The sequence below is a fragment of the Eublepharis macularius genome, chromosome 1, assembly GCF_028583425.1.
Source record: "Eublepharis macularius isolate TG4126 chromosome 1, MPM_Emac_v1.0, whole genome shotgun sequence".
Taxonomy (NCBI): domain Eukaryota; kingdom Metazoa; phylum Chordata; class Lepidosauria; order Squamata; family Eublepharidae; genus Eublepharis; species Eublepharis macularius.
Genome location: NC_072790.1, coordinates 17,553,070 through 17,580,773, shown reverse-complemented (window position 1 = coordinate 17,580,773; position 27,704 = coordinate 17,553,070). Strand labels below are relative to the sequence as shown.

At 45.6% G+C, this 27,704-nt stretch overlaps 1 protein-coding gene across 2 annotated transcripts; it reads left to right on the top strand.

The window, feature by feature from the left end:
- Window positions 1-97: 97 nt before the first annotated feature.
- Window positions 98-27,704, top strand: CEP68 (centrosomal protein 68). Of its 2 annotated transcripts, none has more exons than XM_054981027.1 (7): window positions 98-158; window positions 13,013-13,455; window positions 15,402-16,853; window positions 19,586-19,708; window positions 20,822-20,918; window positions 24,985-25,151; window positions 27,410-27,704. In XM_054981027.1, the coding sequence occupies exons 2-7, from the start codon at window positions 13,066-13,068 to the stop codon at window positions 27,425-27,427; spliced, it is 2,247 nt and encodes a 748-aa protein (XP_054837002.1). In that variant the 5' UTR covers window positions 98-158; window positions 13,013-13,065; the 3' UTR covers window positions 27,428-27,704. The 2 variants fall into 2 exon arrangements, with proteins under 2 accessions (XP_054837002.1, XP_054836921.1); XM_054980946.1 differs by having other exon boundaries at window positions 27,303-27,704.

Genomic DNA, 27,704 nt, shown 5'->3' with positions numbered 1-27,704 from the left:
GCGGCTGGCCTGGATGGGAGGCAGAGAGGCGAACGTTCGATTTGCGCTTTGGGGCGTTTGGGAGCTGCGGAGAAGGAAGGGGGAGGGGGTCCGAGGGGGGGGGGGAAGAGATCAGAGGATCCCCTCCGACTTGGAGTGCAGTTTCAGGCCGGAGGCAGGTAGGAGTCACTTCCTTTCTTCAGTGCTGGGGGGGGGGGGGGGCGTTTCTGAATTTGCTGCTCTGCTTTCAGGGGGACGAGTGCGACTTTGTGCAGTCAGAATCAGGCCCCGCGTTTCTATGTGTGTGTGTGTGTGTTTGTTTGTGTGTGTTTCGGAGGTGGGGGGGAGGCTGCATGCTTGTTGGTGTTTGCAACCGAAAAACAACTGGCACAGCCTCCGCTCACACTTTCCCCTTCCCTTTGTTGGCCTTCTCGCTTCGGTTGTGAGAACAAAGCCAAACATTCGGACTGTTGCAGGGCTGCTTTTAAAAGCCTTCCTGCGGAAGAGGCGCCTCGCGATCCCCTCCTGGAGAGCCCAGCCCGGCTTGCAGGATGCAGCCCGGGAAGCCCCCCTGGTTTTCGCCCTCTCCGCGTCCCCGGGCGAGTGAAACTGACGAGGCCACAGCTGCGCAGGGCGAGTCTCTTTTTCCGCTGCCGCCTTCCTCCCTCTGCTCGTAGAATGCGTGGAATTCGCCTTCCGAAAGAGTAACCTTTCTGCAAAGGCGGGCTCATTTGCATGCAGAGGAATGGGGTGGAGTCGCGTGATAAGCCACCCCCCCCCAGAAAGTTATCACCTTTATCACCTGTTGCTTTTGACAGAAGGTGGGATCCATATTTTATTGCGAAAAACGGCTTCCTCTGCCTTTCTGATCTCTACACATCTGCGGTTGCAAATTTGGATAAGACAGCTAAGGGTGACTTTTTTCAACCTTATGAACGAACACAACAAATGTTTTTATTCTTATTTATTTACTTCATTTATGCCCTTCTTTTCTCCCCAAAGGGCTGTTGACATCATCTGAATTTTATCCTCACAACAACCCTGTGAGGTAGGTTAGGTAGAGATTGTGTGATTGGGCCAATGTTACCCGCTGAGCTTTCCTGGCAGAGTGGAGATTCGAACCTGGGTCTCTGAGATGCTACTCGACCACTAACCTCTATGTTAGGGAATTGCTATGACCCCTACTCTAAAAGGCCTATGTATGAGCATTTATTGGAGTGGACCGTTCGCACAGAAGGCAAAAGTTATTCCTATGTAAGCAGATTCCTACTGAGACTGTGGTTAGAGAGCCCTATTGCAAGGCCAGTATCTCTCTTGTTCTGATTTTGTACTTTACCTTGGATAAGCACCCTCTCAGGAAGACACCCAAGATTCCCGTGTGGCACCAGACATGTAACATGTTTATATTACAGAGGGAGTTTACTACCTTGTCAATCAGGCCTGTATTGGTGCCATGTCTCCTGAAGAATTTGATACTGAAGAATTGTTTGTATCTAGTTTTGTATAGCAATTTTATCTCTTTTCTGTAAACAATTAACTTTGGAGAGTACATAAGATTCTCTGCTGTGGCTGATCTTTATGCATGTGTCGGAACATGGCACTGCATCTGGGTTTTATGTCAATAAAACTCATTATTCTTTACGGATCACAATTTTTGGTGTCCTGATTACTCATGGTGATGACTATTGGGAAACATAATCTGAACGCGGAGTACCTTTAAGAAATTTTTCCTTAACACTCAGATCCTGAGTTCTTGCTCTTTTTCAGTTATTACTACCCTTCCATATGCATTTGTTATGCTTCTATAAAAGCTTAGGTCAAAACTCATTGCCTGCTGTCTGCTGTGGACCATATGATTTGGTGCCTGGCTTCAGTGGCTGGCTAAATTCCATATTTCAGCGTAGAAGAAGGAGGCTGAACATCACTTCAGAGTAGAAGAGCTGATGCTGGAATACATTTAAAGATCCAGAGGAGTTAGCCGTGTTAGTCTGTAGTAGCAAAATCAAAAAGAGTCCAGTAGCACCTTTAAGACTAACCAATTTTATTTTATTGTAGCATAAGCTTTCGAGAATCAAGTTCTCTTCATCAGATGCCTGATCCGAACTGGTCAAATACAGAAGAGGAGGGGAGGGGAAAGAACAGGACATATATCACAAGAAGACAGAATGCAATTAGTGTGAAGGCAATCAAAACATTCCTTTGCTTGTAAATGTAAACATCTCCTTTTGGTGTGGAGTCAGTTTGCCGCAGTGAAGGTATACAATTCCTATGTAGTATAAGCCCTCGATAACCACAGCTCTCCCTGCCAGCTGCATCTGACAAAGAGAACTGTGGTCCCCGAAAGCCGTCAATTATCTCAGCCTGAGTGCCTGTGGGCTTTCGGGGACCACAGTTCTCTTTGTCAGATGCAGCTGGCAGGGAGAGCTGTGGTTATCGAGGGCTTATACTACATAGGAATTGTATACCTTCACTGCGGCAAACTGACTCCACACCAAAAGGAGATGTTTACATTTACAAGCAAAGGAATGTTTTGATTGCCTTCACACTAATTGCATTCTGTCTTCTTGTGATATATGTCCTGTTCTTTCTCCTCCCCTCCTCTTCTGTATTTGACCAGTTCGGATCAGGCATCTGATGAAGAGAACTTGATTCTCGAAAGCTTATGCTACAATAAAATAAAATTGGTTAGTCTTAAAGGTGCTACTGGACTCTTTTTGATTTTACATTTAAAGAGTCATGCTTAAATTTTTAAGACTAACCAACTTTATTGAATTATAAGCTTTCGAGAACCACAGCTCTCTTCGTCAGATGCGATGCATCTGACGAAGACAGCTGTGGTTCTCGAAAGCTTATGCCTCAATAAAGTTGGTTAGTCTTCAAGGTGCTACTGGACTTTTTACTATTTTGCAACTACAGACTAACATGGCTAACTCCTCTGGATCTGTGCTTAAATTGAGACCAGGCACTGTGTTTAACAGCTGGCCGTCCACTATTGGAACAGAGCCAGAAATTTTCAAGTGTGAGACCTGTTTTAACTGTCATGCTGACGGGCAAGGAGAATTTACCCTAGGGACCTTGCGTATTCGTGGCATCTTGTTTAAATTGCGCTGCCATGCCTCCAGTGTTGCTATGCATGCAGAGTTTGCATACCAGTGTACCGTGAGGCTCTCAGCCCTGGGTGTCTGGGTTCAATGTTTTCGACGTTATAAAGTTTAACTTGACATCTGAACAGGCCGCAAGACCTATTGTGACTGCCTGAAATGGTTTCTGTCCAAATAAATTGGAAGTCCAGTGACACCTTTAAAGATTAACAATAAGTTGCCACTGGGTTTTTGTTTCGTTTTGCTGCATAGACTAACATGGCTACCACAGTAGAGTTGTCCAAATAATACACTTCTTTTTGTTTACAACGAAAAAATCTTCTAATTTCAACTTGTGTTTGTTCTTACCTCACAGACAGCAAAAACTAAAATAGTTATGCTAAGGTAGCATAGGGTGCAGCAGTTTGTGGTTCTGGCTCTCAGTTATCAGGTGTATCTACTTCTGTTTCTAGAAAGCTAAAGTGTAAATTCCAGAAATAGGCCAAATTATACAGTTTTACATGCTATATAAACTCTGCACATTTATGCTGTTAAAGCAGTGAAATAAGTTTTAGGTTTGATAAGAAAGTCTTGCATATATTTCAGTTTCTCCCCAAATTTCTGTTCCCCCCCAGGACAAACCCCCTCCCCTTTCAACATTTCTGGAAATGTCATTTCTAGCATGGTGAAGTTGCATGCACAAAACAGCTTGGAATACAGGCTTAAAAGAGCAAGATTTGGGTCCAGTAGCACCTTAAAGACCGACTAGTTTTCCAGGGCATGAGCTCTCATGAATCAAAGCTCACTTTGTCAGACTTAAAAGAGATTCTGGGTGCATGAAAATTGTGCTGGTGAGATCTTCTTTCTTTGCAGCATCATGTTCATATTTAAAATCAGGACTGAGGCAGGCAAGCAGAGCCTGTTGACGGGGCAGGTGGGCCTTGTTTTCTCTTCTTTAGCTCAATTGTATGTCTGAGTTGGGCCAGATAGTTTCTTCCCACGGGTCCGTGTGCGTCCCTAATCCTTACAGAGTCACAATGGTGCTGAGAGATCCACTTTAATTTTCACAAACCGTTTGCTTTCTTGCCACCTGCTGTCTTTCGAAACAGCAGATTTATGTGATCGTTCCCATGGTTTAAACTCCCTTTCTCTGGTGCCCTCCTCAATCATTACAAGGTTGATATTTCAGCCTCTTTATAACAGGGAAGCTTGCTAACCACCAGTAAGCACAGTTGCTGTTTTGTGGGAACAGAGCAACAACTGTGCGTGTTTTCCAACTTTAGTATGCATGAGCCCTCAAAGTAATCTCTATTTCCCATTGTAAATACTGAAGCTGGAAAACAAGCATGTTTCCCTGCTTGCATAAAACAGTGACCAGATGTATTATTTTTATTTTATGTCATTTATAGTCTGCCATTCTCACTGAAACTCAAGGCGGATTACACAGTATGAGACCAGTACAGCCAATATCAAGGACATTTCCATAAACAGTGCCATAGGGTAAATAAACACAATTTTACAAAGACAGAACATTAGCAGGAATCCAATACAGAGTTGAAGAAGTGATGAAACAGAAGCAATTCTAGGGCTGATATTAGACCACATGAAGCACAAGTAGCTCATAGGAGCCCATATTTAAGACAGCAGGTAGTACATAAGGCAACATAGTGGTGAAGTCTATGGTCTATGGTCCTTAACATCTGAGAGCCCCTCCCTACAATACAAAAGCCTTTTTGAATAGTTTGGTTTTGCATCATTTGCAGAAAGCCAGGAGGGGGGGCTCTCCTGACCTCCTCGGACAGGCCGTATGAAAGGATCGGTGCACGGTGTGGGCAAGACAGATTACGGAATTGTAACCATTGAAAGGGGGGGGGGGCTGGAGATAGGAGTGTTGCCTGCTCAACTGGTTGACTTTATGATATTGATGTTATTGATGTTAATAATTATTCGTTTCAAAGTGAAATGATGTCATTTGTATTGTTGAGAGGCTAATGATTTTGAAAAACAGGCCTTTCAGTGGCCTTTGGGACCATGAAAAAATAGCAGAGAAAATGCTGCAAGTTGTTTGCCCAGCAAAGGAGTGACAGAGGCTCAATTAAAGCTCACCTCCGGGGGCATTCCAGTCACTGGAGCTGAACACACACAGTGAGAGGGAAGGCTTGTCGTCTTTGCAAGTTTGTGTATATTCCACGCTGCTTGAGACATTCCTTAGGCAGTAAAGATCTGGCCGGTCGGGTCCCTGTTGAATGTTTAACTGCAACCAGTCGTGCGCCACAGTGGTAACATGAGGAGATGTGATGTGACCAGAACAGTGCTTAATAAATCCCTGGAATTGGAATATCAATACATTTCGGCAGTGCGGGGCAAACGGTTAGAAAGGAGAGAGATCAAGATAGGTAGCCATGTTAGCCTGTCTGTCTGCTACAGCTGTGGCTCCCGAAAGCTCCTTCCCTCCCACAAATTTTGTTAGTCTTACAGGTGCTACTGGACTCTTGCTCTTTCCTACTGTTAGAAAGGAGTGCTCCTACTTAGAGTTGTTTTCAGCGTGTGCATCGATGTGGATGTGTTTCCCCCATGGTACACTGTAGTCGTACAGTGAGAATGGTGAAAATATATTTTCCTGTGTTTCATGTGTGATGGCACATTGATTTTAAATGGTGTGTTATTTGTGAGTACTGCAACAGGGCTCACAGATGAATTCACAGTGATGTATGTGCACACAAGAGAGTCTCTCTCTCTTTCTGTTTTTCCAAAATAACTTTGTAGTCTGGAAAAGTTTGGGGGCCTTTATTTTTAATAAAAAGCTCCATCCGTTCCAGCGGCTTGCGTGTGAAATGATTTCCTTCCCGTATGCATCAGTGGAAGTGAGCTCTGACTCATGAAAGCTCATGTTGGAATAAATATTGTTAGGCTTTAAGGTGCCGCTGGGCTTCTTTTTTATTTAGCTGTGCTAAACTAACACAGCTAACCTTTTAGAATTATCCAGGCTACTAGCCGGTCGGTTTTGCTAACTCACTCACTTCATGCAACATCACATTCCACACAGAACTTGCTTCAGAAATGCCAAAGACTGTCTGTGCATGCTGGGGAATTGAAGTGCCACAATATTTATTTATTTAAAGTACTTAAAGTACTAGCAACAAAGCCCGTTGTGGGAAAAAATGCAATGGGCTCTAGAAAGAGGTGGGCGGGCAGGCAGAGGCAGGCATTGCTTCATCCTCCATCACTGATCCCAGCTGGATGAAGGCAAGGCAGGCATGGCCACCTCTTCTGCACCTGATTGTGGCCGAGTGAAGGGGGGGCGGGCATTGCCACCTGCTCCACTCCTGATCCTAGCTGGGTGAAGAAGGGACAGGCATTGCCACCTGCTCCACTCCTGATCCTAGCTGGGTGAAGAAGGGACAGGCATTGCCACCTGTTCCACTCCTGATCCTAGCTGGGTGAAGAAGGGACAGGCATTGCCTCCTGCTCCATGCCTGATCCAGGCCGGGTGAAGGGGGGTGGGAATTGCCTCATGCTCTGCTCCTGATCCCAGCTGGCTGAAGGCAGGGGTGGACATTGCCACCTGCTCCACTCCTGATCCCACCTGGATGATGGCAGGGTGTGTGCATTGCCACCTGCTCTGCTCCTGATCTCAGCTGGGTGAAGAGGGTATGGGCATTTCCACCTGCTCCACTCCTGATCCCAGCTGGGTGATGGCGGGGGGCGGGCATTGCCACCTGCTCCACTCCTGATCCCAGCTGGGTGATGGCGGGGGGCGGGCATTGCCACCTGCTCCACTCCTGATCCCAGCTGGGTGATGGCGGGGGGCGGGCATTGCCACCTGCTCTGCTCCTGATCTCAGCTGGGTGAAGGTGGGGGATGGGCATTGCCACCTGTTCCCCTCCTGCTCCCAGCTGGGTGAAAGCGGAGGGCGGGCATTGCCACCTGCTTCGCTCCTGATCCCAGCCGGATCCCGGGCTGGGCCTTCCGCTGTGGCGCACTCTCTGGAGGTCTGGCTGCCTCACCTGGGCTTTCCTCCACAGTAGTGCCCTCTGGTGGCACACCAGGGTAGGAAGTGAGTTGTCTTGAATACACTTAGCCTTTTATATAGTCGAATATGTATCCTGCCTTTCTACTCAATGTGGCAAATAATACATTAAAAAAATTAAAACATTTTAAAAAAGATTTAAGGTTGCCTTTAAAACAACATTTAAATAGTACATAATATTTCAATAAACACACAACCCCAAGAACAGGAAGGAGGGCCAATCACCATTGTTGGAATTATGCCAGATGCAACAGAAAAGACTTCACCAGCTGGCGAAAGACCACAATAGAGGGGGAAACATGAATCTCCCTGGGGAATGGAGTTCCAGAAGTTTGAAGCCAAAACAGTGCTGTGAGTGCCAGGAAAACAGGGAGTTCCTCTTTAAAAGAAATGCTCTCTCTGGGATATCTGACTGTCCCAAAATGACAAGAGTTGCGGCTGTTCAATCATTGTGTAATAAACCAATCCACTGGAAAGGCCCTTCATACCTGGCCTTTCTGTACAACATTGGGGCCTGTCCTCCTGTTATGTCACCATGTGATCTGTGCGTGATGTGATATAATGATCCTCATTTGGTGACTTTTTTATTATTTGTGCACGGGGAAGTAGTTGGATAATAGAAGGAAGTGCACTTTGCTGAGCCCTGTAAAATTTATGAAGCATTTACTATATATCTTTCATGCTTTCTCGTCTTGGACTTGGTATCTGGGCACTGTTGATCAAAACCACGTTCTCCTGCCGCTCTACCATATCCATAGAATGCTTAGAGCTCAGCATTTTAGTCCCGATTGAAATTCTTCTGATTCAAGATCACTTTGTTCCCAGAGAGTTACGGTGCTGTCTTTAGTGTAGTGGTTAAGAGCGGCAGGACTCTCATCTGGATAGCCGGGTTTGATTCCCCACTCCTCGAAGCCAGCTGGGTGACTGACCTTGGGTCAGTCACGGCTCTCTGGATCTCTCTCAGCCCCACCCACCTCACAGGGTGTTTGTTGTGGAGATAATAATAACATTTTATAAACCACTCCAAGTGGGCGTTAAGTTGTCCTGAAGGGCAGTATATAAGGGCAGTTCAGAGTAACGAAGCTGTGGTTCTTGAAAGCTTATGCTACAATAAAGTTGGTTAGTCTTCAAGGTGCTACTGGACTCTCTACTATTTTGCGACTACAGACATGGCTAACTCCTCTGGATCTATTAGGGAGACTCAGGTGGACTTGACTGGGCAGAAGGGCGGCATACCAATTTTGGTAAACAAATAAACCGAAGGTCTCTCATTGCCGTCACTCATACTCCATGGAGGAAGAATTTCTTTTGACTGGGAAGAAATATGGGCTTTATGATATTGTATGATATTTATTATTGTGCTTATGTAGGGTAGGAATGAACTTTGGAATATGTGCAATTTCCTTGAAAAAGGATTCACGAAACAGGAATGAAGCTAGCCACCTGTGGGGAGAAGCCTTGCCCCGAATTCTCCCCCCAACACGGGGACTGGAGGAACAGGAGTTGGAGAGCTGTGCATTCTGTAGGACCACATACCTGTGGAAGTTTACACAGGAAGTATAAAGGAACATCAAACCAGAGAGACTTCATATTATAAATATTACCAGAGAGTACTTACCTTGAGGCACGTGAGCATTTTGGATTGGACTCCTTATAAAAGAACGGTCTTGTTTGGACATTATATTTCCTCTCTTTGTATTTTTCGAGGGTAGTTGCTCATTTCGTAATTGACATGTATACATCAGCACTTGGTTCTTGCCATTTGTATATGGCAAGATATCTGTGCAAATATCTGTGCAAATATTTACATATCTGTGCAGGATATCTGTGCAAATATTTACATATCTGTGCAGGATATCTGTGCAGGATATCTGTGCAAATATTTACATAGGATTTGTGGGGTATGCATGGAGTGGATTGTGCCTTTCAGGTTATGAGTTTGAGAAAGTTAGATTGTAAGCAACACCATTAGCATATTGCACTTTATTAAACATAAAAAGAGTGTATGACTGCTAAATTCGGGTGAGAGTATTTGGAACTTAGGGTGGACTCGGGTCCTTTCATTTTTGTGCTCATAACCACGAGAGCCTCTGTTGTTTTCCGCCCTGTCACTCTTTCTGAGGCTGGGGAAGAGGGAATAAGTTTCCATTTCTAAAACTCCATGCCTCTTCACTGTGCCCTGGTAGTTTAATTGCCTGCCAGTTTAGCGTAGCAATACGGGAAGCATTAATTCATTTGTCCTTGCATAATGTACATGCAAAGACAGATGGGTTGTTTTTGAAGTGTGCAAAGACACTTGTAGAAAAACGTTCCACTTGTAGCTCCTCATACATTTGTAGCATCCCCTGCTCACCTTTCTGTTGTGTATATAGACAGGTCCAGTGTATTCATGCTCCATTGCATTTGATGAAGTGAGCTCTGCCTCATGTTAGGGTTTTTTCTGCAGGTCTTGACAGGGCCGCTTGCCTCCCGGTTTGCTCTTCTGCTACAGATGAATACAGCGACCCGTCTGGAATTATCTTGCTTCCAGTGATCGTGGTCTGTTTACAGTGTTGCTTGAGATGATGCTGTCTAAGGTCACTTGACATTGTGGATCATGTAACTCACTTCTGTCACAAGCCTTGAGTGGCTGTAGAGTAAAAATAGAATGGCCGCCTGGGCTCACGGATCGCGTTGATGGAGACTCCAGATGCAACAGCTGGTCATTCTTAGCACCAAACGAGAGTGGACACAGATCCTTCCAGTACTTTTTAGAGCGGAGATGGAAGCCCCCTCAAGGTCTCTAATTTGTACTGGAGCTATGGCGGGGGGCGGGCTGGGGAGACACGGGTGAGCCTGTCTCCTTTCCCCTGGAGATATTGGGGGTGGAGCCTGGAGGGGGCGGGGTTTGGGGAGGGGAGCAACCTCAGCAGGGTATAATGCCATAGAATCCTCCTAGGCTCCTCAGTTGTCTGCTGGTGATGGGCAGTCTCTGAGGGGTTTGCCCAGTTGCCCCCTGATTGCTGGTGATCGGCGGGTGGTTGCAAAACCCGCCCCCCCCAGCAATTGCCCACCACTGGCAGGCAACCCAGAAGAGTGCGCACCAGGCACACTCCCAGCAGGGCACAATGACGTCACTTTCCAAAGTAACATAGTTGTGCTGGCCACAGGTGGGCTCTCATGATTTACTGGGGCCAATTTTGGCCCCAAGCAGGCTGAATTTACCCTGCGCTAATTGCAGGAGCACAACTATGGCTGGATGATTATGACACTTCCCAGAAGTGACGTCATCACGCAAGCACCAGGCACATGCACGCTGGGAAAAAACATGCACACTGGGAAAAGACCTCCTGGAGATGTGAGGTAAGTGCCAGGTCCCGCCTCTCGCCGGGAGGGTGTAAGGACCTGGCAACCCTAAATCCACCCTCCAAAGCAGCCACTTTCTTCGGGGTATCAGATCTTTGTGGAATGGAGATCAATTGTAATTCCAGGAGATCTCCAGCCACCACCTGGAGGTTGGCAACCCTAATTGGTGGGCAGCACATTAGGAACAATACAGGCCTTGATAGACCAAGGGTGTCTGGCTCAGTAAAAGGCAGCTTTCTTTCCCAGGGACTCTGTTTTTTCCCTGTGGCTAGAGATCTCTGCTGTTGGAAGATGTTTTTTACAAGAAAGTGGAAGCAAAGCTTTTCCTGTCCTGTGTCGATACAGTGGGCCCGCGGAAGGAAGGGAAGCAGGGTGTGCTCTTTGTAGGAGGAAGAGAGGAGGGGCTCTGATGGCCGGCTGTGTGTGATATTTCGTCTTCTCCTAAGGCGGCTTTGTTGACACACTTCTGGGAGCACATTCACAAGGGCTAAGTTGATTGTGCGGACTGAGCACAATCTGTGATCCGGATTTGTTCCAGAGACAGGGGGAAAGGTCTGATAGCAAGTCATGTTTATTGTTTTAGGTGGGTAGCTTGTGTTGGTCTACAGTAGAACAGCAGGATTTGAGTGGCGCCTTAGAGACCAACAAGATTTTCAGAATGCAAGCTTTTGAGAGTCAAAGCTCCTTTCTTCTGAAGCTTATACCCAGAAAATCTTGTTGGTCTCTAAGGTCCCACAGGACTCAAATCCTGCAAGTCATGTTTATGACCTACTAGCTTGATAGCCGTGCTTTGCTATGGTATTTAACTACTTTAAATGCAATTATAATACTTATGGATATGTAATATTTTTGATTGGGAGGTGCATTTGACCTCAGGACACATTCAATGACTCCAAATAGTAACTGCATACTGTTTAGAATGTGGGGCGTGAGAACCAATCAGGCCGCATATGCAAATGACCTCTGTGTTCCAACTGTCTTGAAGGGGGATGAGGTGTGGAATGTTGTGAGCCCCAATGGCATATGCAAATGAGGTGCAAATGGTGGGGAGACTGGCCCAATCAGGGAAGTGTGGCTGAGCTGGCAGTGGGCAACCTGCCAGCCACACAGTGGCTGTATCCCTTTGGGAAATCAAATTTTGCCCCTTTTTACCCCCTTAGGGGGCGAATTTCTTAAAATCCCTTCTTAGTGAGCCTCTACACCACAAAAGGAACGTCCTCCCCAAATATCAGGTTTCTAGGCCCAGGGGTTTGGGATGGGCATTGATGAGTCAGTCAAGACACTTGTCTTTATATATATAGATGAAGGGGCTGTAGATCTAATTTCTCATTGTGCTCACAGAACGGCCTACAAAATCCGTCTGAGTGCTAAAACTTCTGGATTGGTCCTCACTGTCATCTTAACACTTAAAAATTCAGCTTCACACCTTCTTGTCGCCTCTAGAGGTTTGATTTCAAACAAAGAACATTTACTTTAAGTTATTTTAAAAAATTAATCATCAAATTTAAATGTTAACTGATTCAGTCACCCAGGTCTTGATTTCTGAAGATGAGTAGTCTTTGTTCTACTCCAAGGTTTAGGCTATTTTTAAAGATGAGTATATGTAAAACCTGATCTTACGCATGAAGGTAAATTTTCCTGAGTTTTAATATCACTGAGGCTGCAATGCACTGCACATTTACTTTGGAGTAAATGCTACTGAAAATGGCGGGACTCGTTTGCAAATCAGTGTATATAGCAGGGTTTCCCAATGTGAGGCCCACCAGTAAGCTGCTTGCCAAGCTTTGCAGAAAATGGATGGAGCCCTTGCAAGGCAGGGCTGGATACTGGCAGCCCCCATTCAGATAAAATAGTTTCCCGTGGTTTCCATCTCAGACTTTCCTTTTTTTCTTTTTATTCCTCCATCTCTTTCTCCCACCCCCTCCTCCGCTTCGTTTCATCTGTTTCTTTTTATTCTCTTTCTCTCTCCTCACTCAGGCTTCCCATTATTTCTTTTTATTCCCCTATTGCAGTTCTTAAAGTGAGGCTCTGTTTGGCTCTGCCTCCTGTGGCAGCCATTTTGGCGTGGTGCTCACCATCCCATCTTGAAATTGTAAAGGTGCCTGAAGGCTCAAAAAGGTTGAGGAATATTGATATACAGGGCTTTTTTTCAGCGGGAACGCGATGGAACTGAGTTCTGGCACCTTGAAAATGGTCACATGGCCGGTGGCCCCGCCTCCTGATCTCCAGACAGAGGGGAGTTTAGATTGCCCTCCACGCCGGTGAGTGGAGGGCAATCTAAACTCCCTCTGCCTGGAGATCAGGGGGCGGGGCCACCGGCCATGTGACTAATTTCGCCGAGGGCAATTTAAACTTTAACAACTCCACCCCTTGTTCCAGCTGACCCAAAGTGACATCATTGTGCAGTCCTGAGTTCCACCACTTGAGTTCCACCCCCTCTTTTCCCAGAAAAAAAAGCCCTGCTGATATCTATGTGATGCACTTTTCCAATGTTTTTATCGAATAGAGTTAAAATGGTGTTTATCAAATAGAGTTAAAATGGTGGCAAATGGTAATTACCTGCTGGTTTTAATTTCAGGTTGCAAGAATTTTATATTTTGACCGCTGACGGAGGAGAAACCTGCTTTGTAGATGGCTTTGGATGCAAAAAAATCTCCTTTAGATGCTCCTTTGAGTGTGAAAGCCAAGCGCTATGGTAGGTGGAATAACGGAGAGATTGAGAGGGACTACTCTGAGTTAGTCGGAAAGGTTTGTCAGCTTTCTAACGCGGAGGATGAAAAGCCCTTGCCTCAGGGAACTGAGGGCGAAGAGCCTGGAGCTGTAGAAGGAGCCACTAGCAAACTTCCTACCCTTTCCCCACGGAATCCAAAACACCATCAAGTGTCATTAATATCTTGTAACAGGTTTTGCAAGAGAAAAGCAAGATACGTGGAGAGAAAGCCACTCGTTAGCAAGACCACTTGCATCAGTGAAGTGCTTCCTCGTTTTAACAGAGTTGGTTTGTTCCCCAAGGACCAACAGGTGAGTGAATTTTAAAGAGGAATATTTTGGCAGTGCTGCTAAAACATGGCTAAGAAGGAATATTCTTAACAAGGAATATTTGTAACATGCGTCCATGTTATATTCACATCAGAGTAAACATCTGAGCTGTATTTTCTATTGAATTTTTGCTTTTAGTGTGTTTTGTGCCGTATCTGGAAGGGTTATAAATTTGGGAGTAGCCAAGTATACACGGGTACCAATTTGTGTGTGTGTTTGGCATAAGGACAGTAGGAATACTTCTGACCAGGGTTTTGCCAGTCTCTTCTGGCAAACTACAACCAGAGAGAAAACCCCATCAAGGAACCTCTCTGGAGAAATATGCTAAATTGCTAAATATCCAATATTGTATTTTGTATTGTATTTTTGCCAGACTGTATGGTTCAGGTAAAGATGCTGGTGAAGAAATGCTGATGATTTTGAAGCACTTGAGCACTTTATATTTAACACTACAGTCAAATATGCTTTTGTAATGGTTTTGCATTTCTCCAGAGAGGTTCCTTGGTGGGGTATCCCCTCTGGTTGTAGTTTGAGCAGGGCTTTTTTTCAGGGGGAACGTGGGGGAACGGAGTTCCGAAACCTCTTGAAAATGGTCACATGGCTGGTGGCCCCGCCCCCTGATCTCCAGACAGAGGGGAGTTGAGATTGCCCGAGCGGCGCGGAGGGCAATCTCAACTCCCCTCTGTCTGGAGATCAGGGGGCGGGGCCACCAGCCATGTGACCATTTTCTCTGAGGGCAACCCATTGAGTTCCGCCACCTCTTTTCCCAAAAAAAAAAGCCCTGAGTTTGAGTCTGTACCGAGGTTGCCTCTTTTTTGTTCAGCATAGTCTCCTCTGTCAGGCAGTGGCTTTCCAGGGTCTCAGGGAGAGGTTTTTCCCCTCAGCCACTGTCTAATCCTTTTAACTGGACATACCAGGGACTGAACTGGTGTCCTTCTGCCTGCAAAGAAGCTGCTCTCGCACTAAGACACGGCCCCTCTCCAATAAGAGATCTATGCAAGCGTGATGCACTTTTTGGGCTGTGATCCTAGTCAGGAACTGCACCCTCTTTCTTACCTCTCCTTTCCTTTAAAATGTTAATAGGACAAGTCCGGGGATAGGAACGGTTGATTATTGGATGAATGGGTGAAATCTGTGTATTTTAGCCTTTATGGCTATATTGCCATTCTGAAAATCAGTAAACTTTGGAAATGGAGAAAAAAGAATGGTTGAAGTTTCCACATAACCTCTTTGAATTGTTCCTCCTTTGTTCTGGGGGTGGGGGCTGCGTTATCTACTTGTCTTCTAGTAGGGTACCAGCCACTGATGTCTTTTTCTTAAATGATGTCCAAACAGTGGCTTGGATTTCCTCGGATGGAAGAGACTTCCGTTTGTGGAACAGGACTTCCCCACCTCCCTCCTCTGCAGCAGCTCCCTGAAATGCTGCTCTGGGGGGGGGGGAGAGGAGACCCCTCCCCCTCCAGAGAAACAGCATGGGAGGGAGTTGGAGATCTGCAGCGAGAGGATTAAATCGGCAAAAATAACCTCCCCCTTCCATTTGCAGAAATCCCTTTACTGGAACCAAGCTAGAAAATAAGCCACGCCTAAAGAGGTGGATCTCTGTGTTTGCTTATGTTATGAATGCCGCCTCATGTGTCTTTGTATGCGGGGGGCAGGAATGTGTAGCCAACTATATCAGGTTTTTGTATATATATAATTTTAATTGCTGAATTTTATTGTAGAATCTGCTATGTAATTGTATTTTATGACTGTTGTACCCCGTCCTGAGCCCACTTGTGGAGAGGCCGGGTTAAACACCGAATAAACTAAACTAAAACTAAACTATGTCAACAAAGCTAGCGTTACTGGAGTAAGCTAGTCTCAGTCTTGTTCGCCCCTTTGTGCTGCGTGAGATAAAATGCATGTCTCATTTAAACCATTTTGCACAGATAACGGCCGAGTGCTCGAATTCTGCAGAGCTGCTTCAAAGTGCGGCAGAACCCCCGGCGGTTCTTCCATGCTCCACCATGGATTCTAAACTTTACAGCCCCTCCATTGAATCCCTCCACAACCTTGATGCTGACTGTAAGAGCCAGACAGCATTCAATTATTCGTCTACTCCAAAAGCTTTGCTTAGTAAAAGAATATCTTGTTTTGATGCCTCAACACCATTATTCTCAAAGACTAGCCTTTCCTTAGAGACTTCTGAAGATGGTGATTGTGAGCTACACAACCAGACAAGGTCAAAAAGCTTCTCGGCTGCTGGCGCTGTTCCATCTTGGCATCTGCACAGACTGTCGGATTCCAAAGAAACGTCCATAACAGGCACACCCAAGCAAATAACTGTGGACTGCCGTTCGCCAGCGGGACAAGTAAGGCAGATGTCCTCCTTCCAGGCAGATTACTGGGCATGTGCGATACCGGATTCCCTTCCACCCTCGCCGGACCGCCAGTCCCCCCACTGGAACCCCAATAAAGAATATGAGGACTTGCTTGATTACACGTATCCCATAAGGCCAAAATACAAACTTGCAAAGAACCTCAAGTATGGAATGCGTGAATCTTCCATCCACGATTCGGGGATTGACCTGGACAGCCTTTCTGTTTCACCGGAGAGTACCTTGAAATCAACGAGTGTACCAGGCCAAGAGCATCAAGCTATGGGGGTCCAGAGTGCGCAGAGATTTCAGACCCCCCTTTTGAAAAAGTCTGAACGCTCAGCTCCAGTTTCTCACTACAGACTTTCGCCTGTTGGGAAAGTGTCTTTTGCGGATGTCAGTCCTTCTATTGGTAGAACCATTTTTTCTAGAGACCTGGAGCAGAGTTTCTCTCCTAGATGCTCTGGACCATGTTCATCTGATTCAACCAACATAAGGAAGCAAAGCTGCAACATGAGGGAATATAATGATGCTACAAAGAACACCAGCAAACATGACTGTATCGTAAGGAGAGATGCTGCTGGTAGCTTCATACGCTCTACAAGGATGTTGCCGTTACAGAATGTATGTTGTAGTGATGAGGAATATCTCCCTCTTCCGCCACGGCTCAAGGAATTGGAGGTGTTGGCTCAGCAACTGACTGATCTCTCATTAACAATGAAACCTGGGCGTGACCACTTAGAAAGCAGTTTCCCATCCCTCGGTGTAAACGGAGAGTACATTCCACCGGAGGTTCGTGGAAGTGATGAGAGGCAGTGGGAAATAGATTGCGATTCTTGTTGTACGGGCAGCTCTCAGGAAGACCTGAGTAATCAAAGCTGTAAGGACTGTTTGAACACAGAGAGAGTGAGTGGTAACGCTGGTGCAAGGGATTTTGTAGGAATGGAATGCATGGAGACTGGAAGTGATCATCAAAAAGAGGAGGAGGCCCATCGCGGAGACTCTCTTGCACAGCGTATTAAGGTATGTTTCAGCATTCTGGTAAGAATCTGAATGGGCTCGTAGTTGTACCCCTTGCATCTCACAATGCTTGAATGGAACGTGCTGTTGAAACAAGTGTGTGGAGTTCTCATTCTTTACAATATCAAGCGGTATGCTATTAGATTGTATCCTACTGTCTATTTCCTTGATGACGCAAGAGCCTTTCTGCTGTTGGAGGGGAGAGTGGGTTTTATTTGATTCCTGCTTCCCAACACAGACCCCGTAGTTGCCTCCGTTGCTGCTCGTGAAAATCTGCTGACCCCCCCCCGAGGAACAAAACTGGGGACACAGTGGGCTGACATCCCACTCCACAAGTTCTGCTTTACTAGCAGGTCTAGATAATACCAACTGCTGATACAAGTGGGTAGTACTCTCTCAATTGACTTTAATGACTGTACATTGGAATATATATTCCATTCCAGCCGGGTAGCTTCCGGAACAAAAACATTCGTTTAAAACAATCAACAAATAGTTGCTAATCTTACTATATAATTGAGTAAGCGTGTTTCAGATGACTCACTTTATACCCTGGTGCACCACCAGAGGGCGCTGCTGCAGAGGAAAGCCCAGGTAACTCACCATATCGCTCCAGAAAACATGACATGGTGGGAAGCCCAGGCAGGGAACAGGAGCGGAGCAGGTGGCAATGCCCTCTCCGTGCCTTAACCCGGATGGTATTAGGTGTGGAGCAGATGGCAATGCCCACCCCCACGTTAACCCAGCTAATATTAGGAGCAGAGCAGGGGGCAATGCCCACCCCCTCTTCAGCCAGCTGGTATTAGGAGTGGAACGGGGGGTAATGTCCACCACCACCTTAACCCAGCTGGTATTAGTACTGGAGAAGGTGGCAATGCCCGCCCTCTTCAGGCAGGTGGTATTAGGAGTGGAGAAGGTGGCAGTGCCCACCCCCCTTCAGCCAGCTGGTATTAGGAGTGGAGCAGGTGGCAATTCCTGCCCCAACCTTAACCCAGCTGGTATTAGGAGCAGAGCAGGTGGCAATGCCCGCCCCCTACATTAACCCAGCTGATATTAAGCACAGAGCAGGTGGCAATACCCACGCCCTTCAGCCAGCTTGGATCAGGAGCGGAACAGGTGGCAATGCCCACTCTCTGCCTTAACCGAGCTGTTATTAGGAGCGGAGCAGGTGGCAGTGCTGGCCCCCCACCTTAACTCAGCTGATATTAGGCACAGAGAAGGTGGCAATGCCCCCCTTTATGCATCTGGGATGAGGAGCAGAGCAAGTAAATATGCCCAATCTCTACCTTAACCCAGCCAGTATTAGGTGTGGAGCAGGTGGCCATGCCCACCCCCACCTTAACCCAGCTGGTATTAGGAGTGGAGCAGGTGGCAATGCCTGGCCCCCTCTTTAACACAGCTGGTATTAGGAGTGGAGCAGGTGGCAATGTCCATCCCCCACCTTAACTGAGGTGGTATTAGGAGCGGAGCAGGTGGCAATGCCCTCCCTCCCTTCAGCGAGCTGGAATCAGAAGTGGAGAAGGTGGTAATGCCCACCCACCCACTGCTGTAACCCAGCTGGTATTAGGAGTGGAGCAGGTAGGAATGCCCACTTCCACTTTAACCGAGGTGGTATTAGGAGCGGAGCAGGTGGCAATGTCCGCCCCCCCTTCAGCGAGCTGGAATCAGGAGTTGAGCAAGTGGTAATGCCTGCCTCTGCCTTAACCCTGCTGGTATTAGGAGCGAAGAAGGTGGCAATGCCCACCCCACTCCTTCACCGGCTGGGATCAGTGACGGAGGAGGAAGGAATGCCTTCCTACCCACTCTCACCTTTCTAGAGCCCATTGTATTCTTTCCCACAACGGGCTTTGTTTCTAGTAAATGAATAATAACAAAGAACAATGGAAAGAAATGATTCTCACATCACGTAACTTCCTGTTACATGCTTGCAGTTCATTGGGTCTCATGCTCTGTTGGTTTCAGGTCTGCAAAGGTCGAAGTCCATGTTTGTAAAATATGTGAAGGCCTTGAGGAATCAAAATAGACAGGTTTTTTTAGAAAAAAGGTAGAAGAATTGCAAATTGAAATTTTATTTCTTTGGTTATCACCATAGATTACACATTCTAGTGCACAGTGCCCCTGACGCATGATGGGCTGTGGAGTTTTCTGTTCCACCAGTCCTGTGTTCTCTGGAAAAGACTACAATGGGCTACAATAGACTTTTGCTTCTCCTGGGCAGTCTTTCAAGGGACTCTGTATTGACACTCAACTGGGCATCTGATACAGTTTTTCACTCTTGCTCTTTGTTGGTTTATTCATATGCATCCTGTATGAGATCGTTTGCCTTATGTGAAGCTATTTAAGAATTGACCTCCGTACTAGTACAGAGAGTTACTTTGGAAGTTTAGCTTCATTTGTATGAACGATAACAGAAGTGTTTAAGTTATATGCTGGTTACAGTAAAACACTCAGCAATTGTTGTATGATTTATGTTTATTGTCATCATTCCGAGGGATTCTTATTAAGTGTTCACGGGTTCTTTGTTGCATAGCTACGGTTTACCGTGATACTCTCTTTGCTGGTTTGTATTTCTACGGAGGGTCATGGCATTATGGCAAATCCCAAAGTCTTGCGCTTGCAGTCTTAAAGTGGGAAATGGTTAGATCCAAGCTAGCAACTTCGTGGCTTGACAACCACGTGGGAAACTGTGCTTTTATCAAACATTGCTAATCAGCATCCTTTATTATGATTCATCTAAGGTATTTTGCTGTCAGCTAGAAGAGCTGATTCATTGGTTGCACAAAATAGCGGAAGTTACTGACAACTGGATACCACCCAAGCCAGATGTTGAAAGTGTTAAGGCATCATTACAAAGTTATCTGGTAAATGGCCTCTTCTTTCTCTCTCTCTAGTACCCTCCCCTTCAATGTGTAGTGGAAACTGTGCAAAGTGCTTTTCATGTAATACAGAAAAATAGGATTTGCCAGAGTAGGGTTGGATAACATAATTATTTATTATTTACTTCATTTATTTTTATTTACCCATTTAAGCATTTATATCCCACCTTTACAGCTAGCTCAAGGTGGCTTACAAACAGATTTTTAAAAGTACCAAATTAAAACCAAGATAAAATCTCTCCCTCCTCCCTTTAAAAGGTGCCTGCCCTTATAGCCCACCTTTCTTCTCAACGGAGGCCTGAAGTGGCATGCATTGTTCTCTTCTCCCCCACAAAACATCCTCACAACAACCATGTGAGGTAGGTTAGGCAGTGAGGCTGTTACTGGCCCAAGTTCACCCAGCAAACGTCGCTGGCAGAGTGAGGAGGATTCAAACCCAGGTCTCCCAGACCTAGTCTACACTTTAACCACTATATTATGCTGGCCCTTGGTGGGTTACATCCTTCTCTTTGTGCCTCCTTGTGTGTGATGGGGGTTGACATTGATCATGACCTGTATCCAGTCTTCTTTTCCAGGGCCCACACCGGGCTACAAGCTCTGGCTCCCTTCTATAATTTGACTCATAAACATACATAGGTACTATATTTGGTTTAAAACTATGTCCACCCATAAAGGTGTACATCTCGTTGACTGCTATGCAAAGCGATGGCAAAACTCTAGGCTGTTATACTTCTCCTGTTTTTGTATTTCAGGATGTAACCGCATTGGAGAGTAATTGAGATGGGGGGGGGGCACATTCTCAGGTTTTTGCAAAAGGAAAAAAAATAAACCTTTGCAGTTGAATCCTCAACATGTGGTTGCATCCAAAGTTTCCCTTCTAAGCCAGCAGAAATGCACCACTGTTGGTGAAAGAGGGGAGGGTGAATTCTTCACCAATTCCCACCTCCAGCTGCCCCTTTGCTCCTCATGTCATTTGTGAGCATCAGTTGACCCCCACGAGCAGCAGTGGGGGTGGGGGGCTCAGTGGATTGCAGCAGAGAAGAAAAACAGGGAAGTTTCGCTCTCCCTGGAGGTGTTAAACACATCTTTTCTTTGCAGGCGCTTAAAAAGGACTTAGCCAGCCACCAGGTGCTGACAGAGAGTGTCTTGCAAGATGGTGAAAGACTCCTTAAAAGTATAGCATCCAATTCACCAGGTAAGAAGAAACTTTGGCAGATAGGAACTCGATAACAGCACTAAGATGTAGGAAGAGGAGCATGCTAGCTTGCATGGCACTTGTGGACTTGAGATACCTTTGCAGACACCAGGGTTTTGAAGTTACTAGCCCTCATGATTTTAAAGATCCTATGGATGATCCAGCCAAATGTATGTAGCATTTGTTTCAAAAGGGGAAACCTGACAACATGGTTAGTTTTGGCACTGAAATGTACAGGAGCTCCAGGGTTTATCTAATCTGGCATACTGTTTCCCACAGGGCCTAGCTCGATGCTCCTCGACAGCCAACAAAGCCCAATTCTCTTCCTGTAGATGAAACCCAGAACATGGAGGTGGCATTTGGCCATTATGACTCATAGCTATTGCTGGACTATAAGCGTCTCTGGTTCTCTTTTTAAAGCCGTCTGAACTTGCAACAAACACTGTATCTTCTGGCAGTGAATTCCCCCCCCATTTAATTACTTGTTGATTAGGAAGGACTCACGTCTCTGTCTTCGGGTCCCTCCATGTTCTAGCATTATGGCAAAGGGAGAGAGAAAATGCAGAACTACTGACCTATTTCCATGCCCTCCTCTTGATCCTCCTTGTTTAAGACGAAAAGTCCCATGTTCTTGAAGGCTTTCTTTGTAGGGAAGGAATTCCCAGCCCCATCGATCGTTTTCTGAACTTTCTCCATTTTCTCAGCGTTCTTTTTGAGCTGGGACAGCAAGAACTGTAGGCAGTTTTCCAAATGAGGCTGCATTTATACAATAATAGTAAAGTCAAGTGACAACTGGCTTATGGCGACCCCTCATGGGCCACAAGAGATGATCGGAGGTGGTTTGCCGTTGCCTGCCTCTGTGGAACAACCCTGGACTTCTTTGGGGGTTTCCAATCCAAGCACTAACCAGGGCTGACCCTGCTTAGTTTCCTAGCTCTGACACGAGAGGACTACTCTGGCTATTCAGGTTGTTATCAATCTATACGAGGGCACTACAATGCCAGTTTAAAAAAAAAAAAATTAACTCCTTTTCTAATAATCCCTGGCAGAGAATTTGCATGTCTCACTGCTACTAGTAGCTCAGTTGGTTGACATTTTCATTATGCCATCAACCGTGGCCGAAGATCAGTTTTGTGGTCAGCCACTGCCAGTTCAGAAACCTTTGAATTACATGTAATTTAGGATTTCCTCCCAGCATGCTTCACTTTATACTATGGTGAATGTCATTTAGCACATTATTTCCACCTCATCTTAAATTGTGAGATCTTTGGATTTCTTCACAATCTGTTTTGGTTTTCACCAATCTAAATAATTCCTTCCACATTTCACTGCTCACTGTCAGCTCCATTTGATTTATGAACAAAATCAATAGCATTGTAGTACCTTGTTTAGGGGAGGGGGCGCACTATTTACTTCCCTCTGTTACTAGAACCGTCTGTTTGCTCTTAGTCTCCTCTTTCTATTATGTAAACACCTACTAACCCGCAAGAGAAGTTGTCTTCTTTATCTCATTACTGTTAAGTTTACTCAGGGCTTTTTTTCAGGGGGAACTCGAGGGGGAACAGAGTTCCGGAACCTCTTGAAAATGGTCACATGGCTGGTGGCCCCGCCCCCTGATCTCCAGACAGAAGGGAATATAGATTGCCCTCTGCGCTGCTCCAGCGCTCCATCAGCACAGAGGGCGATCTAAACTCCCCTCTGTCTGGAGATCAGGGGGCAGGGCCACCAGCCATGTGACCATTTTCAAGAGGTGCTGGAACTCCGCTCCACTGCTTTCCGGCTGAAAAAAAGCCCTGGATATGATTGACATTTCATAGTGCCTTGCTTATCTGTTAGGTAAACTCAGCCATTACATTAGTGTAAGAACACTGTAGGATGCAGCCCAAGGTGTCTATCAGACCATCTTTCTCCACACGCTTGAAAACACGCCCATTAGTTTTGCCTGGGTTATGCTCTATGTTACAACTTTTACTGGCCAAAAGTAAAAAATGCAGCAAGAATTCATTCTGTTGGCTTTTCTGCTTCCAGCTTTAATTCCTGGCAAAATTTAGTCTGTTACTTAAGGTTTTTTGTTGCTGAACAGTCCAGTGTTGCATAGCATGCCTGCACATTGCTTATGGAGTGGGCTTGGAGAGCCCGGAGCATTGAAAAATACATATAACTCTCATGTGTATTCCAGAACACAAAGATTTTTGGTTGATTGAAGAGTTAAGGAGCTTATAAATTCACTCATACCCTAGAAAGCAAAGGAAAGTTCAGTTTGTTCCATGCCACTTCACTAGCAAATGAATTTGATAACTTGGCAATCCTCTTCCACCTTGGGGCTGAGCAGAGACCCAAATATATGCACAGGGAAATCATATTCAGTGGATTCATCAATTCCATGCACTTATTACATCTATCTAAATGCTTTATAATAACAACAACATTTGATTTATATACTGCCCTTCAGGACAACTTAACATCCACTCAGAGTGGTTTACAAAGTTATCCTCATTATCCTCACAACAAAGTTATCCCATTATCCCCACAACAATTACCCTGTGGATTGGGTGGGGCTGAGAGAGCTCCTAGAAACTGTGACTGACCCAAGGTCACCCAGCTGACTTCAAGCAGAGGAGCGGGGAATCAAACCTGGTTCTCCAGATTAGAGTTCTGCCACTTTAACCACTACACCACAGATGGATGAAGGGTTTAATGCGAGAGAATAAAAGATCAGTCTAAGCTTGGCTGTAGTCAGTTGGAAGGTGTGGGTTGCTCATTAGCTTATCATCTGAGTGAGCGTAGAATTAATAGCAAGTGGACTCGAAATCACTATTAGCCAGTATCAATAACAACATTTGATTTATATACCACCCTTCAGGACAACTTAACACCCATTTTACAAAGTGTGTTACTATTGGTTGTTGTGGGTTTTCCGGGCTGTATTGCCGTGGTCTTGGCATTGTAGTTCCTGACGTTTCGCCAGCAGCTGTGGCTGGCATCTTCAGAGGTGTAGCACCAAAAGACAGAGATCTCTCAGTGTCACAGTGTGGAAAAGATGTAGGTTATTTGTATCTACTCAGGAGGGGTGGGGTTGAGCTGAGTCATCCTGTAAGAGTTTCCCAGGGTGTGGAATGCTAATGGCGGGAGGCTTCACTGTATCCTGAGGAGGTTCTTTTGCATATGGATTGGTACTTGATGTGCTAATCTTCTCTGCAGGGCTATTGTCGGGTGTAGAGTGTTTTGTTAGCCTGGTGTTTTTCAGAACTGGCAACCATGCTCGGTTCATTCTTAAGGTTTCTTCTTTCATGTTGAAGTTTTGCTTATGCTTGTGAATTTCAATGGCTTCCCTGTGCAGTCTGACAAAGTAGTTGGAAGTGTTGTCCAGTATTTTGGTGTCCTGTGTTACTATTATCCTCAGGACAATCACCCCGTGAGGTGGGTGGGGCTGAGAGAGCTCTGAGAGAGCTGTGAGACTGACCCAAGGTCACCCAGCTGGCTTCAAGCGCAGGAGTGGCGAATCAAACGGTGCTCTCCAGATTAGGGTCCTGGTGCTCATAACCACTGCACTATGCCACACTGGGTCCCCTTCCTGACAAATTTGGTAATCCTCTACTCCTTCCCCTGGCTCTCCCACATGCTATCTTATTAAAGATAAAATCAAAAAGAGTCCAGTAGCACTTTTAAGACTAACCAACTTTATTGTAGCATAAGCTTTCGAGAATCACAGCTCTCTTCATCAGATGCATCTGACGAAGAGAACTGTGATTCTCGAAAGCTTATGCTACAATAAAGTTGGTTAGTCTTAAAGGTGCTACTGGACTCTTTTTGATTTTGCTACTACAGACTAACACGGCTAACTCCTCTGCATCTATGACCTTATTAAAGATAGATTGCCCTCTGCTTCTGTTTAGAAATAAGCATTAGTTATCACTGGGGGAAATGTTTGCAACTTACAACCAGCTTTTCACCTTATGCTTCTAAAGAAGTTTTCAGCCTAACTAATACAGCTCAAGAAATACTTGCTGCTTTACTGTTGTAAATAATCTTTTTTTTCCCCCACACACAAACCTTGGCTATCTAGTTTTACAGCACACCCTCCGTTTGATTGCAAAACAATCCATTGAGCTTGAAAGCAATGCCGACTGCTTGTACGAGTCGATTCTGGGAGCTCTGGATGCTTTGGACGCCGGCCTGAGGAAGAGCTGTGATGTTCGACAACCAGCTGGTCAGACGGAGGCATCGAAAAGGGTGAGCAAAAGAGGGAACCCATTTGCATGTGCATGGAATGAGATGGAGAGCATGCGATCGGGGTTACTGCCCAGAATATGGGAAGCGGGATTCTCCAGGGGAGGAATCTCACTCTTTTCACCACCACTGGTCACTCTTCTTGCCTGTTCCCTCTAGATCTCTACTTCCCTCCCCAGTGCTTCCAGTTGTACTTCCTTTCCTCCCAGTGCTTCCAGTTCAACTTCCTTTCCTCCCAGTCAGCTGTCCCTAATTCCTTCCCACTTCCTGTCTTACTCCACCTCATGGGTTTGTGGTGAGGATAAAATGGAGGGGAGATCCATGTCCTACTTGGAGGGAAGGGTATGGTGAAAAGGTGTTTTGTGAGTAAATAAAATCACACCAATACAGGCTTTACTAGGCACATGAATGAATGAACTTACTTGCAGTCAGAGACCATAACAATGACAATACGTCCTTATCAATCAATAAAATAATTAAATCCAGCGTAAAAATGTAAACTAGGCAGATGTGGATCACAAAAGCAGACAGCTCGTGAGCAAGAAAATGTCCCTTAATGACTGAGCAGAGGATAAATGCGTAATAAACACAAGTTTCAGATTTAGGAAAAATAATACTTGAAGGAAGTTCCACTTCTTAGTTTCCATCGTTTTGCCCTGTTAGGAAGTAAATTGGTCTCCTGAGTGCATTGTTTCTTCAGTGGTCCACATGGCTGCTTTACTCTCTTGTATTCTTGTGAAAAAGAAAAAAAAGGCTGCCCCCCAATCTCTGAAGACTGAGTCCAAGCAAAAGAATTTTTATTTTATTCAGGGCTTATTTATCTACCTTTCCCCCTTTTTTCGGAGGGAGGGCTAGAAATTTCAGTGCGTCCCTCTGGACGCACTGCACACGCTTATATACCTGTGTTTATGAGGCTGTTACCATTAATTTCAACCAGGCAGATTCCTAGTTGAAGTAATTCATTTGGGAATGGTGCGGTTTTATCCTACCTGGGAAAGCTGTTTTTGGATAGCCTCTGCGCAATAGCAGAGTGCACATTAAGTATTTCCAAAACTTACCCAAATTGCTTTTCAGCTGCTAGTTTTTCAGCTTGTTAAAAGAAAACTGATACGGCAACCTTTTACAGATGTATGAGAGTACACAGGGCTTTTTTTCTGGGAAAAGTGGTGGAACTCAGTGGGTTGCCCTCGGAGTAAATGGTCACATGGCTGGTGGCCCCGCCCCCTGATCTCCAGACAGAGGGGAGTTGAGATTGCCCTCTGCGCCGCTCGGCGCAGAGGGCAATCTCAACTCCCCTCTGTCTGGAGATCAGGGGGCGGGGCCACCAGCCATGTGACCATTTTCAAGAGGTTCCGGAACTCCATTCCACTGCATTCCAGCTGAAAAAAAACCCTGAGTATATATATCCAGACACTAGCATATTGGGCCTTTTGGCCGGTTGGATCCAAAGACGCCATTTCGTCAGTAGTATTGCTGCTAGGGGACAGTGATTGCTATCAGTTCCCCACCTCACAGCCTTCCTGTTCCGGTGACCCTCTCGACCTCTAGGGAACAGAATTTCAAGAGGCTTAGTAAGAAGTGTCCCGTTCCACTGCAGGTCCTTTGGATCCAGTCCAGTCCACATTACAGATGTCAGTTTAGATTACAGATCAAGGTGGCTGAAATAAGAAAGGGCTTGTGGGAAAGTGCTGTCAAGTCATGAGGTTTTCATGGCAAGAGATGAACAGAGGTGGTTTGCCGTTGCCTGCCTCGGCATAGCAACCCTTGGAGGTCTCCCATCCAATTGCTAACCAAGGCTGACCCTGCTTAGCTTCTGAGATCTGATGCAATTGAGCTTGCCTGGGCTATCCCAGGTCAGGGCCTCGTGGCTAAGTATAAAGCTTAGATTCTTTTCTCACCTCACCGGTCACTTATAAGAATCCTGGGCTGTCATGTGACTTGAGGTGCAGGGGGTGCTGAAGAAGCAAAGATATAATCATGTTTTAAGTACCGTAAATCAATGAGCCACGGTTGGTATGGTAAATAGAAGCATTCCCCTCCCCCATTTTGGCAGGTTAAAAACCCACACAGAGTACATACGCTCTTTAACTGTAGCACACAATGCACTGTTTTTCCTTAACCTGATCTTTAATGCAGATAATGTTTCTTTTTCAGTTAATGTCAGCCACACTTTAAGGGGCTGCTTCAATAAAGAATAGCCTGAAACTGAACAGAGGCTTTGTGATGTTTGGAACAGCTTGGTTTCTTTTTTTCCCACGAAGGTGACTGAAACTACATGAAGCTGAATTTTAAGAGAAGAAATGAGAGTTACTGGCTTTCAGCCGGATGTCATATTGTTGGAGTATGAATGAAGATCCTTTTTCACAGATGGCTTAGGGAACGTCCTCAGCATTCGTGGGTTTTAAAACCGTCCTTTTACAAGCCTTCGTTTGAACAAGCTGCACGTGGCCGGTGCCTGTTGCCTACGTAGTTTTGTTACCTTTTCAATGAATGGTTTATACTGTGTTAACCTTGCTCCTATGGAAAACTGTATTTCAAATAAAAACTGGATTTTAA